Here is a 14,017-nt window from a genome sequence, read left to right as displayed (position 1 = left end):
TGTCTGCGTCAAGTAGATCCACCTACCCTTAAATAGCTTGCGCTGCAATGCATCACCATGCAAACGCTTCTTCTTGCTTCTTAGCATATGTCAGTCTGTTTTACAGACCAGCTAGCTTAATAGACAGAAGCAATTTTAGCCAACTGCTCTGTGGCCGGGTGCTAGCTGCCTCTGATACACTTCAACGCTCCAACCTTCACCATAGGTAGAAGGGAGCATTTATCCGCCTTTCCGTTTCACGTTAAGTGCTACGACATATTCGTGGACCAGTTTCAAAATCCCCTACTGTCCCAACACACAACTTACTTTATTCTTTATATCACATTCGTTTTAACAGTGGTTTCACAGTGTGTGTGATGCAGTTTCAAATGATTTGTTTAAGGTGGAATCAATAAAAAAAACTTGATGGAATGGAGAAAGGGGAGTTGACTGTTCTACAGCTCGCTGTGCTCCTTCTCATAATATTGTCGGATCTTCTCCGGGAGGGTCTGAGTGACGAAGAAGAACCGGTCCTTCTTCAAGTGCTGACTCGCTGCCTGCTCCTTTGCACCAATTTCCAAGTAGTCTCCTTCTGCTCCGTACTTTGGCCAATGGACAAGACCTTTCCCATTAGGAGACCTACACACACACACACACACACACACACACACTCAGAAACAAGTTTGTCTTATCTCCATGTACAAAACCCAAAACCAGTGAAGTATTCAATGTTCCTATATCCCTATATACCTATATTCAATTGAATACACTGCAAAGACAAGTTACTTAACGTTCAAACAGGTAAACTTTTTGCAAATATTAGCTCATTCGGAATTTGATGCCTGCAACATGTTTCAGAAAAGCTGGCACAAGTGGCAAAAAAGACTGAGAAAGTTGAGGAACGCTCATCAAACACTTATTTGAAACATCCCACAGGTGAACGGGCTAATTGGGAACAGGTGGGTGCCATGACTGGGTATAAAATCAGCTTTCCTGAAATGCTCAGTCATTCACAAACAAGAATGGGGCGAGGGTCACCACTTAGTGAACAAATGCATGAGCTGATTGTCGAACAGTTTAAGAACAACATTCCTCAATGAGCTATTGCAAGAAATTTAGGGATTTCATCATCTATGGTTCGTAATATCGTCAAAAGGTTCAGAGAATCTGGAGAAATCACTGCACGTGAGCAACAAGGCCGAAAACTAACAATGAATGCCCGTGACCTTCGATCCCTCAGGCGGTACTGCATCAAAAACCAACATCAGTATGTAAAGGACACCACCACATGGGCTCAGGAACACTTCAGAAAACCACTGTCAGTAACTACAGTTCCTCGCTACATCTGCAAGTGCAAGTTAAAACTCTGCAATGCAAAGCAAAAGCCATTTATCAACAGCACCCAGAAACGCCGCCGGCTTCGCTTGGCCCGAGCTCATCAAAGATGGACTGATGCAAAGTGGAAAAATGTTCTGTGGTGTGACGAGTCCACATTTCAAATTGTTTTTGGAAACTGTGGATGTCATGTCCTCCAGACCAAAGAGGAAAAGAACCATCCGGACTGTTATAGGCGCAAAGTTCAAAAGCCCGAACCCTGATGGTATGGGGGTGTATTAGTGCCCAAGGCATGGGCAACTTACACATATGTGAAGGCACCATTGATGCTGAAAGGTACATACAGGTTTTAGAGCAACATGTGTTGCCATCGAAGCAACGTTTTTTCATGGACGCTCCTGCTTATTTCAGCAAGACAATGCCAAGCCACATTCTGCAGGTGTTACAACAGCATGGCTCCGTAGTAAAAGAGTGCGGGTACTAGACTGGCCTGCCTGTAGTCCAGACCTGTCTCCCATTGAAAATGTGTGGCACATTATGAAGCGTAAAATACGACAACGGAGACCCCGGACTGTTGAACAACTTAAGCTGTACATCAAGCAAGAGTGGGAAAGAATTTCACCTGAAAAGCTTCAAAAATTGGTCTCCTCAGTTCCCAAACGTTTACTGAGTGTCATTAAAAGGAAAGGCGATGTAACACAGTGGTAAAAAGGCCCCTGTCCCAACTTTTTTGCAATGTGTTGTTGCCTTTAAATTCTAAGTTAATGATTTTTTGCAAAAAAAAAATAAAGTTTCTCAGTTTGAACATTAAACATCTTGTCTTTGCAGTGTATTCAATTGAATATAATTAGAAAAGGACTTGCAAACCATTGTATTCTGTTTTTATCTACGATTTACATAACATGCCAACTTCACTGGTTTTGGATATTCTAATTTAGAATGAGGGTTAATTCCTACCCAGTGCGAGCAAAATTGCCCCAATAGCTCATCATGGTTTTGCTCAACTGCTCCTCCTCTTCAGAGCATGCATCTACTGTGAAATAATGACCAGCTGGTAAAACACTTTGTACTTCATTGTAGAAAACACAGGAAAAACCTGGTTCTCTGGTGGGATGTTGAAATAGCGATTTTTGTATTGAACTCACTTACCGGCTAATTTCACATGAGTAGTTGTGAAGCAAAATCCTAATACTGATAAAATTTCATCTCCATGATCACTCCTAACAAAGCTTGGCCTTTTTGTCTGCAGGAATTTGGGAGGATGGAGGTACTCATACAGGTACACAGAGGCACCTGCATCTAGTAGTAGACAAAGAGTGTGATATGTTATTTATTCAAGTTTCAGACAGCAAATCGTAAAAAATGGTTGGAAAATAGATTCACTGTATTGTGTAAATAAACTACCTCTGTGTGCATTGGCAGTCTTAACGGCTGGAATGGTGAACATCATATCTCCAATCATCTCAGTGAACCTGTCTCTGTTTTTCACACGATCTTCACCGGTTCCAATATATTCATCTACTACCAAATTGCTTAAGACTGCATCTTTGGCCTTGAGAAAATGACAACATATCTGTCAGATAAGTTTGAGCAAGATGAAACAGTATGATAATGTAATGTCAGGTAGTGTCTTTCTTACATCAGGGTAAAATATGGAAAGGATGTTCACGACCTGCTCCCGATCCATTCCCTCTGTCCAGTTTGGAGGAGCAAATAACTGAAGGAAGACACAGCTGGAATTACCATTTCAAACAAACACATACTTTTATGGGCTTATCTGGGAGTCTGTAACAATTTAACATTCACACTTACATCAGGAAGGAACCAGCCCCATTCATGATCATTAACACCAGTCATGAATGGCACAGTGTGAAGTTCATGTTTATGGAGCAGCTCATCCACAGGTTTTCTCAGGAAGTGTCCATCAATATTTAATTGAAAAGTAAAGCTTTCACTCTTCAGAGAATAAAACATTTCATTGAGAAAAATTCAGAAAAAGACAACATAAAAACAGATAAATCATAATTTTAATCTGATGAAGTCAGTCAGTATCAGTTTTAAATACAGTGTACATGGAGATCTGCAGTCTCTCCTCCCTTTGCACTCCAGTGTTTCCCTTCCTTTTGTCTCTTGTCTGTCTCTCCCCTGTCTTTCTCGTGGAGGGACATCACTCCAGGGTGTGGTCGACAGGCTGGGCCAGCCTCCTTGCTGATTGAGCACAAGTGTGCTCCATCAAACAATCAAGACCTTATGACTACACAGAATATCTACCCTGGAGATCCAACCAGTATTCGCTGAATGGTCTGCCTACCAGTGTGGTAACGACTGCAGACGTCTTCATGGGCCTGGTCTCTCAGTTTGTTCTACTTCGTTTTTGTACCCAGTACCTGTCCTGTCTCTGTGCTTTGTGTTCAGGTGATCCCAGTCACCTACTCTCATCTGTGCCCTGCCTGTTGATGATCTCTGTGAGCCCTTGTCTGGATGTTCTACCACTCACCTAGACCTTGTGTGTCATTGGAAATCTAGAATCAACCAAACCTTCACCTGCGGACCTTGTTTAGACCCGATCTGTCTCCTCTCTCTGATTCGGACCTGGAATCCATTGGACTAAGCACCATTGAACTCTGTCCCTCTGTTGGTACCCTGACTGGTTTGCTTGCTGAACTTTCATCAAAAACAGTTTTTTGTTCACACTCCTGTCTGCTGAGTCTGAATTTGGCATTGGAGTCCATTAAAAACCTTCATGAAATGTAACAATATCTCACCTGCCCAATAGTCACAATGGCACTAATGTCAAGGTTTTTTATGCATCCAGCGATCTTCTCTGTGCTTTTGAGGCTACAGCCACATCCATTTGCTACCATCTGAGGACAACAATTTAGAAAACACAAATGTTGTGATCGTTGCCAATATTGCAAACAAAGTTAAGATACACAACACACAAAAATAAACTCTGATAATCCACCTGAGTCACTGGTAGAGGATCGTTTGCAACGACTAAAACCATTGTAGAAGTTCCACTCTCAGCAATGGCATGGTGGAAAAGGCCATGAGACAGTGGTGAGAGGAGCTGTTGATTCAAGTGACAGGAAAGAGGAAAAGTTCTGTGAGCAGCGACACTGTGCAATACTTGCAAAGAAAGCACTTTATCTGCAGAATGATCCTTACCAGGAGGGATACACTCATTCCACCAGCAGATTCCCCAAATATAGTTACTGAATCAGGGTCCCCTCCAAAGTTATGAATGTGCTCCTGGGTCCACCTCAAAGCTTGGACCTGGTCCAGCAGGCCAAAGTTCCCTGACATGTGCTCATCTCCAGTGCTGGATAGAACAGACAATTATCAGCCATGCTACGTTTACTCCAGCTGGTAAAAGTAACTTTGAACTGTCACATGGCACAGATAGTATGTTCATTCTAACAGTGCTGTTATGGTTGGGAATCTTTGTCCTCCAAGCCACACTGACTTTGTTTTAATTTTCTTTCAGGCTGGAGCTGGAGAGGGGCAGAGCTGATCACCTGGCGGAGAGCGCAGAGACGCACCTGTCCTCACTTGGCTCTTCACCGGCTCTTTATAAGCAGCCTCCGCTCTGTTCTCACTGCTGGATTACTTTCGCTGCGTCTGTGCCCCTGATTGTGTTGTGATCGCCTGTCTCTCACCTCGCTCCTCTGATCTTGAAGTGTCCGGGTAGTGAGTTTTGCTTGGTGTATTCTTTTCTGTATTTATAGTTGCTAGTTTTTCCGTAGCAGTCATTTTACTTTGTCATTTAATTTGTTACTTTATATCGCTTGAGCTTCTGTTGATACTTTGCCCCCCGTGGCCTCTCTTAGTTGTACTTTACTGTTTGAACAGAAGAATCTACTATTTACTTTTTTTCCTATTTTGTCTACGAATAAATTTTTGTTCACGTCTCTGCATCTGGGTCCTGGTCTCGCTCTTTGTTAACCTAACAGAATAATCCGGCCCTGATTTGGACCCAGCCAAGAAAGAAAACCTCAAACGAGCCTTGACCAGTCAAGGGGCTCTTGTCAGGAGACAACACGAGACCACGCTGATCCAAGTCATGGAGCACCTGCAGCAGCTGACCACCAGCGTCACACAACTCAGCAGTCAACTGGCGACCATCCACAACCAACTCACCTGTTCAGGTATTAAGGATGAGTTCGCAGTTGGTGAGGATAGTTCCTCCGTCTTGACTTGATAGAGCTAGCCATACGCCTAGATAACCAGTTAAGGGAACGGCGGAGGGAGAGGCTGAGGGGTCGGCTTTTCTGTGGATCCTCACTACCTGCCGGCTGAACCCACTACACCCAACCTCGGCCCAATCTCCGCCAAGTCCAAGAACCAACCCGACTCAGTGGAGGAACCTATGCAGCTGGGACGGACTAGACTTACACAGGTGGAGCGCCAGAGGCGAATCCGCAAAAAGTTATGCCTCTACTGCGGCCAGGAGGGACACCTGAACTGGTGCCCAGAGCTGCCAGCGAACATGGGGACACTGGTGAGCCATATTTCTTCCTTCTCCTCTTCCCGAATTCAAGTGCAAGGTACCATTCACAGTTTCAAACAGTCGCTTCCTGTTCAGGTGTTGGTGGATTTAGGTGCCGATGACAACTTTATAGACGTTGACTTTGTAAAAACTCACCAGCTACCTGTTACCAAATTAGCCTCACCCAAGGAGGTGGCGGCGATTGACAGTAAATCATTAGATATTGCCATCCGCAGAACAGAGCCTCTCAACCTTATCCTTTCGAGCAATCATGTCATTCTGGGCATCCCTTGGCTAAAGAAACATAATCCTCACGTTGATTGGGCCACGGCCTCCATCCGGAACTGGAGCGCAAACTGTCACGCAAGTTGCCTGCAGTCGGCGTTCCCTGCGAGGCCCGCTGGTCCCATCAAATCCCTGGAGGTAATCGACCTGACAAATGTCCCTAAGGAGTATCATGACCTCAGGGAAGTTTTTAGTAAAGATGCAGCCTGTTCGCTTCCTCCTCATCGACCATACGATTGCGCCATCGACTTGCTCCATGGAGCATCCTTGCTCGTCTGTATAACCTCTTAACAAGACTACATGGTGAAATACATAAACGACTCTCTAGCTGCAGGCCTTATTTGACCCTTCTCCTCGCCACTAGGGGCGGGATTCTTCTTCATTCCCCGCTGAGCGCAACTATGATGTTGGGAACCAAGAACTGTTGGCGGTGGTGCTGGCCTGCAGGAGTGGCGTCACTGGTTGGACGGACCATAAAAACCTGGCCTACCTTCGCTCAGCGCGCCGTCTCAACTCGCGTCAAGCTCGGTGTGCACTGTTCCTGGGGCACTTCGATTTCACCCTGACATACCGCCCCGGCTCCAGAAACATTAAGCCGGACGCTCTCTCCCGGCTGTTCACCCCTGAGGGTGGGGAGGTTGAACAGGAAACTATCCTGGCTCCGAAGTGTGTGTCCAGGGTGGTTCAGTGGCAGGTGGTGTTAGAGGTGTTAGACACTTAGCAGGGCCACCCGACGCCGGACAACTGCCCGCCGGACCGACTCTTTGTCCCTCCACCAGCCAGATCAGCAGTGCTCACCTGGGGGCACTCATCCCGCATGGCCTGTCATCCTGGAATTCAGCGCACTCTCATGTTAATCAGCGTTTTTAGTGACACATACGCAGTCACACACAACGACAGATACATACACACAGACACAGTCACACACAAATACAGTTAAATACACACAGACAGCCTCATATACATAGACAGACACGCCGTTAGCTCTATTAGCGCCATTAACATTAGCATTGTTAGTTCTGCTAGCTGTATTAGCTCTGTTAGCACTGTTAGCTCTGTTAGCACGTTAGCTCTATTAGCGCCGTTAGCTCCATTAGCATTAGCTCTGTTAGTAAAAGGAAACTTTGGATGATAATAGAGATGGTTCATTTCCATTAAATTCATTCATGTTTATTGAATGAGTTGGCAGTTAAATCCTGCCACTGAATGGACTGAATGGGACAGGTGAAAAAAAAGAGCGAAAAAGAAAAATCATTGGAGTTTTGCAAACATCTATAGCTCAGGCATACATTCACTGAGAGACTTCATTTAAACTTTAAACTGTAGACACAAGTCTGGTGTATTGGTGTATTCATCCACATTTTGATTGGTCCAATAGTTTTTGATTAATCACTGTTCAATGACATTGATCATTTTTGGTGAAATTGAGATTATAATGGGTGTGTATTGCGCAGAATGTTCGTGCTAGAGCGGGTGACATCACCAGCTAGAGTGGGAGAGAGTCTAAAAATTCTCTGAAAATTTTCTCTTTCTCTCGTCCCTACGGCCACAAATTACACTCTACACACATGATTTAATACACTTTTGTAGACAAACTTGTCTTCTTTCATCTGATGTCACCAAAAAAGCAGAGAGACTTACTGAATTTGCCACCTATCTTTACATCGCGATAAAAAGAAAAGTTGTTGCCCAAGGAAAAAAATGTTTCACACATGGCTACTCAGCAAGGTCTTTTGAGTCTGATGATCTATAGTACACTCTGATAGGAGGTACGGTTCTCTCAGAAAAGGCTGTAGTTCAGGAGGTGTGCCGAACCCAAATCTCACCCCATACTGCCTGTTTCTAACAACCTCAAGTTGTCATGGCAATCTCTGAGCTGAAGCCAGAGCCACAGCTGGGACCAATTCATTAATCAGGCACTGACTAACTCTGATATATGCTGTTAATACTGCTGAGCCCTGTCTGTCATACACACGTCCACACACACACACACACACACATACACTCCTCTAACAAGTAACACACAAGTAACTTTATGTGATCAGTTACAGATACATACAGACACACACATATGCGTGCATATGTGTGCACACACACGCACATGCATACACACTAGTGTGGTAGTCTCACTCTTTGTGAACCTAACAAGTGCTTTGTGACTTGTGTCTTTTTACCTGAGAAAACCCAGAGGTCCCAAGCGGTACTGGATCAGAACAACAACCACATCCTGATATGCAGTCAGGGCGGAGCCGTCATACGTTGAAGCTGACCCCCAAGCAAACGCTCCACCATGGATCCAGACCATGACCTGGTAGGCAACAAGAACATTTTTACTTTATTCTAAGTAAGCTCATAATATCAATTAAACTACATTAAACAAAACAAAGAATTAAATCCCAAGACAACAAAGAATTCATGGTGACAAATTGAGTATTTCAAAGTTTGCAGTCTGGCCATCATGGATTCTTCAAAAGCAATCAAGCAAACTCATCCAAGAACACAATCCAAAGCAGAATATTAGTAAGGGAGCAGCACCACTCCAAGCCTGCAGCAAAGGGTTCTTACTGGGAGCTTGGCATTGTGAGCTCTGTTTGCAGGAGTGTAAATGTTGAGATAAAGGCAGTCTTCTGAAATGTCTGGGACTTCAGCCACCAGGGCACCAAGCTTATCAGGCATAGAAAGAACAAACTGTCTATGCTGAACACACCTGAAAAAGAGGCATGTTTTACCAACACGTACTGGCCATAATTTCTCCAAGTGTGGTATGCAACAAGTGAAGGGCATGAAAGTCTTACATGGGTGGCTGCCGGGTGGCATCCCTCACTCCTTCCCATCCCTCTACTGGCTGAGGTGCAGCCAGTCTCAGAGCAGGGCCGATGGGTGGCTTGGCAAATGGGATACCCAGGTAGGCATGGGCGCCCGTCTCCTTCCCCTTTACGCTCACATATGCACCTCTCAGGCTGCCGAGCTTTGTGTGGACTTCAGGTGCTGTCAGGATATAAAGACTGAGTCAGAATCATAATGTGACACTTCACAATTTAGCAATTCAAGTTAAAAAAAAAACATTGTTTAAATATGCAGTGGTAGCTTATGTTACAAGTGGCAGGTTGTATTTCATCCTTCCTTACTGCCAGAGGCGTTGTCTTAAGCACTGAATGACTCCGTCTCGTGCATGAGCAGGTCGAGAAGTAATACCAACAAAGTAACCGGCTATAACTTCCGGTGTCGTCAGAGGATCTGTTCCTTTGTTCTTCACGCTTTGCAGGTATACTACGGTCGTAGCATTAGCTTGGAGCTAATTATCACCGTTTCTAAACTGTGGCTAGTAAGCAGTAGCTGGAAGTAAAGTTTTAGCAGCTTGTTGCCGGTAGCCTTGTGACCACTCATTGCTGGTCGGAGCTGCGAGGTGCTTGCCCTCCAAGGGCTGCGGCAAGCTGTCCCTCCGGGAGGCAGTGTGTGCTGTCTCATGCTCATTTCTTCGGATAGTCCTCATCTTACAGTTGGACTCGACTAGTAAAGTAACACTAATCAGCACATATTGTACTTTGTTGGTGACGGCAGTGTTCTTGCTCCCTCGCCCAACTTAGTTGTGCTCTGTTATCTTTACAGTTTACTTTTAATGTTTTGTTTTGGTGGTGACTCGGTCGTACCCATGCTGTTTTTATAGCAGCATTCATCATTTGAGCTCATTTTGTTTTGTACAGTTAGCAGCAGTGCTTTGCTTGTGCTCATCTGTTTATTTTTGGAACGACTCGATTACATTTGTGCTGTTTTGTAGTCACAGCATTCCTGATGTGGCTCACTTGTTTTTGTAGCACTGTCATTGAGTTACTTTTATTGTAACCTCTTTTGGTTCTCTTTGCAATCTTGTTGGGAAGTCAGTTTTTTTGCTCCCATTCCCAGCATACATTGTTTTTTTAAGTGTGGTTCTTCATAATGGATGGCCACCATTATGATGACTTCTCATTTTTGTACCGCCTGTATGGCTCCTCTGCAGCCCAAGGATGGTCATGACCTTTGCCCCTCATGTCTTGGCCTCAAGCACCTGATGGATGGTCTTTCAGAGGACCCCTGCATGAACTGCAGCTTCATGCCCCAGGCAGTGAGGGCTGCAAGACTGGCTGAGGTTGAACGATCGATTTTTTGGTGGTGTCCCCTCTCCACAAGGCCTAACTGATCACAGGCTGTCCCCAGCCCGACTTAGCCGGCCAAAGCGTCAAGCTCCGGACACTGAAGGTGCTTCCTCCAGGAAGAAGGTTAAAGAGTGTAAGCTTGCTTCCAGAGTGGACCACCTGACAGCAAAGCTTGATCAAATGAAGACTTCAGTTGTTATTCTGCATTTAATTAGTCTACCTCTGGACTGTTTTAGTCTTCAATTTATCTTTCTGAAATCACTTTTTGATTTGAATACTTTTTGTTGTTGTGTTCTTTCACTTTAAAGACTAAAACCACTTATTTAAATGCATACAATGTCATTGATTTGATTCATACCATCCTCCAGAACTAGCTCCAGAAGAAGAAAGTGCTTTGCAGACACACAGGTGAATTATAGTCTGCACCAGATAGAGCCCCTGCAGATTATCTTTGATTTCACATGCCACCATTGGGTGGTGTCCACCCTAGCCCAGGGGTACAAAATGCAGTTCCAGCATCGGCCCCCCGCCTTCAGCTGGGTCTAAATGACCATCATAGGTGACCCGGCAAAAGCCTTAGCCCTGGACCAAGAGCTTTCTGCCCTCCTGGTTAAGGGTGCCATTGAGCCGGTAGATCCCCTGTCACAGTCTGGGGGATACTACTCTAAGTACTTTCTGCTGGAAAAGAAAATGGCAGATTTCGCCCCATCCTTGATCTCAGGGGCCTCAACAGATTCCTGAAGGTCATGCCATTTCACATGCTCACCATGACAGAGGTTCTGTCTCACTGGCTCGTGGACCTCATTTGTCACACATGTGTCGTCATCCCCTGCCATCTGGCATGAGATGCCACTCTGTGAGAAGCGTCTTAATCATGGGCTGCCCTGAGAGGGGTGCCCCTGGAGGCAATGTGTGCTGCAGCCTCGTGGGCGTCACCAAGCACTTTTGCAAGGTTCTATCGAGTAAACATTCCTCTCCTCACCCACTGGTTGTGGTCCTCCTACCAAGCTCTTCTGCTTCCAGTCAATGAGAAATGTATTTTGGATTCCTCGTGACTTTGTTGGTATTGGTCATCCAGTGCTTAAGGAACCACCTCTGGCGTTCAGGCAGGATGAAATAGAATGACAGTTACGTATGTAACTACGGTTCTATGAATCCTGGATGAATGCCAGAGCGTTCATTCACTCAGAATCCTTGTGGCTTTGTGAGAAGATTCTGCAGGAACAGATCCTCTGACTACTACGAAAGTTAGAGCCTGTCCGGGGTCATCAGGGAATCACTCACAGGTGACATTCAGTGCCAAAGGCTCCGCCTCTGGTCGTCATCGAGGATTCATAGAACCGCAGTTACATACATAACTTTCGTTTTACATAATATGTGCAAGACATACTGTTCCTGTCTCCAAACAATTTGTCGATTTGTCACCTGGGGCTCTGGGGCAGTTTCCTTCCCAAAAAGCTTTCCACTACACCACAATTTTATACAATTAATGATTGGTCCAAAAATAACTGAGAGATTAATCATTAATGGAAATAATTGTTATCTGCAGTTCAAAAGGTAACAGTAGAGTTGCATATTTTTATTTTATTTTATTGAACACCTTACTATTACAGACGGTTTGCTGGATCAAGTTTAACTCTAATGAAAACTCCCACTTAAACTTGACAAGCCCGCAGGCACGAGGTTTCAGGACTCAAATAATGCAGACTCTAAAAACAACAGCGAGGTTTCAAAAAGGAATAATTTATTAACAAAAGTCACTCAGGATATCTCACAACAGAACAGGCAAGGTGAGGCAACAAAGTACAAACAAAAAGCGCTAAGGATATTTAGGCAGGCAAAGAACAAAAACTCAATGGCTCAAACGGCTAGATAACAAAGTAACAAAGGAATCGATTCTTGAAACTAGCAAAATACAAAAAGGGTTCTCTATGACTACTCACTAATTTTTCAAGGCTCGTAGGAAGCTAGATAGATCATTGACATGGCACGAGACAATCTGGCACAGGACAAAGGGAGATGCGGACTATATATACACGAGGTAACAAGGAACAGGTGGAGACAATTAGGGCAGGGTAGACAATCAGACAGGCGGGAAGCACACTGGGAAGTCAAGGGGCCTGAAACGAGAGGAGAGTTACGTTTCACAATAAAACAGGAAGTGTTAGACGAGACATGACGCTCGTGAACAAAACACATTAACAGACACGACGAGACATGACAAAACTGGCTCAGTGCAGGCCAGGGTGCACAGCTACAAACTGGTTCCACTGTGACCCACTGAATACAGTTTTGCAATGCAATCAGTGATACATTTTGAGTGTGTTAACATACTGTTTAGATACAAAATGTTTAAATAATTTGAGTAAATTGTGTGCTGGATATTTATGTGAAATAAGCCCTTTGAAAAGTTCGGTTGATCTAATCTCAAGGCAATAATTAACCTGGTGAATAAAGAGATATCACAATAGAAATGATGACTAAAACTAAAAAGAACAAGGTTGTTCAAAAACGAAAATCAAAAGATTTCTCGTTGGCAAAAATGATCCATCACATTGCTGGCCAATTTTCCACCGCATTGATTAGCCTATGGTATTTGTTTAAAAGCCACAGTCGTTCCCATATTCATGTTGTCTGCATCATGCTGAAGCCGGAAGAAAAGCCTAAATATTAAAAGTTGCAACCTGCCTGGGTCTTCAGGATAAGAGTTTCACCTTTGGACACAGTGAGCTTGTCCATTATGTAGGTAAAAGGCAGCCTTGTTTAAAGTGCAACAAAATGCCAACAGGTAAGGTGGCCCATCATGTTTAACAACGGATTCATAACCAGGAGAGACGCATTTAAAACAAAGGAATATACTGCAGCCAGGGTAGGCATGTGTTGTAATTCAGATGAACAATGCAGTTAGATCTAAAAGTAATGTTTGCTTTTTGACGCCCATATCGTTGTGCAAAGAAAGCAGGTTTGTCCTACTTACCATGTAGGTCTGCAGCAGCACAGAGAAACAAACCAGATGTGAGAAAGAAAAAAGTTTGTGTTGCACAGAACTTCATGATGATCGTCTCTGTGCAGACAGCAGCACTCTGCTGGGAAAGAGCAAAAACGATGTCACCTCCTGTGAACCTCCCGTCTTACAACTTCGGCCGAGGCGATAGTCCACCTATTGCTACATTATGACATGAGTCATCAGGTTTTACACCACTGTGACCAGTGATTAACAGATATTAGACTTTCAACCTTCTAACTCCCTCCTCTCTCACTTGCCACTGTCCCCCAAAGTGTTTTCGGTTTCAGGGTTTCTTTCATCTGCATCTGAAAAACTAAAACAAAATATTGCACTGGTCTGTCTGTGTTTAAGGCTAAATCAGTTGTGTATCAATCAAAAAAGATGAATTGTTACACTGCCATACAAGAGAAAAGCAAAAATGGTTGTTTTGCTCTACACAACATAAGCTATTTAGACGCAAAGGGTGTACTTGGAAATCAGAGTCAGAATTGGCTTCATTTGCAAAGTATGTGTGCACATACAACAAACTTGACTGTGGCTTAGACATTGACCTCCATGTATTTGCACAGAAGAAAAAACTCAAACAGCTCTACCAGGACACAAAGAGAAAAAAGACATAACGATAAATTAAGATGTGCAAAAATAGCTTATGTCACTGAGGTATTGAGTTGATTGATATTGAACATACAGTGCCTATCGTAAGTATTCACCCCCCTTGATGTTTTACCCTCTTATTGCTTTCATAAATCAATCATGGCCAATAAAATTTGGCTCTCTTAACACAAAAAT

The 14,017-nt window shown here is 44.1% G+C and overlaps 1 protein-coding gene across 1 annotated transcript; it reads right to left on the bottom strand.

Annotated features, from left to right (window-relative positions):
• Nucleotides 1-434: 434 nt before the first annotated feature.
• LOC121607692 (fatty acyl-CoA hydrolase precursor, medium chain-like) lies at nucleotides 435-13,785 on the bottom strand. Its single transcript, XM_041938632.1, has 14 exons — nucleotides 13,780-13,785; nucleotides 13,199-13,304; nucleotides 8,884-9,076; nucleotides 8,654-8,795; nucleotides 8,263-8,396; nucleotides 4,483-4,636; nucleotides 4,280-4,384; nucleotides 4,080-4,178; nucleotides 3,127-3,270; nucleotides 2,954-3,031; nucleotides 2,719-2,866; nucleotides 2,464-2,613; nucleotides 2,272-2,344; nucleotides 435-618 (listed from the first exon to the last, which is right to left on the bottom strand). Exons 1-14 carry the CDS (start codon nucleotides 13,783-13,785, stop codon nucleotides 435-437), a joined length of 1,716 nt encoding a protein of 571 aa, XP_041794566.1.
• Nucleotides 13,786-14,017: the final 232 nt, after the last annotated feature.

This window comes from Chelmon rostratus, chromosome 6 (assembly GCF_017976325.1).
Source record: "Chelmon rostratus isolate fCheRos1 chromosome 6, fCheRos1.pri, whole genome shotgun sequence".
Lineage (NCBI taxonomy): Eukaryota > Metazoa > Chordata > Actinopteri > Chaetodontiformes > Chaetodontidae > Chelmon > Chelmon rostratus.
This window is presented reverse-complemented; position numbering and strand designations above follow the sequence as displayed.

Excerpts from the sequence above, each read along its gene's own strand:
- LOC121607692 (XM_041938632.1), bottom strand. Across the intron at positions 8,796-8,883 it reads GCCACCCGGCAGCCACCCAT|GTGTGTTCAGCATAGACAGT; the intron begins GTAAGACTTTCA and ends CCTCTTTTTCAG. Across the intron at positions 2,345-2,463 it reads TACTCATGTGAAATTAGCCG|ATGCATGCTCTGAAGAGGAG; the intron begins GTAAGTGAGTTC and ends ATTTCACAGTAG.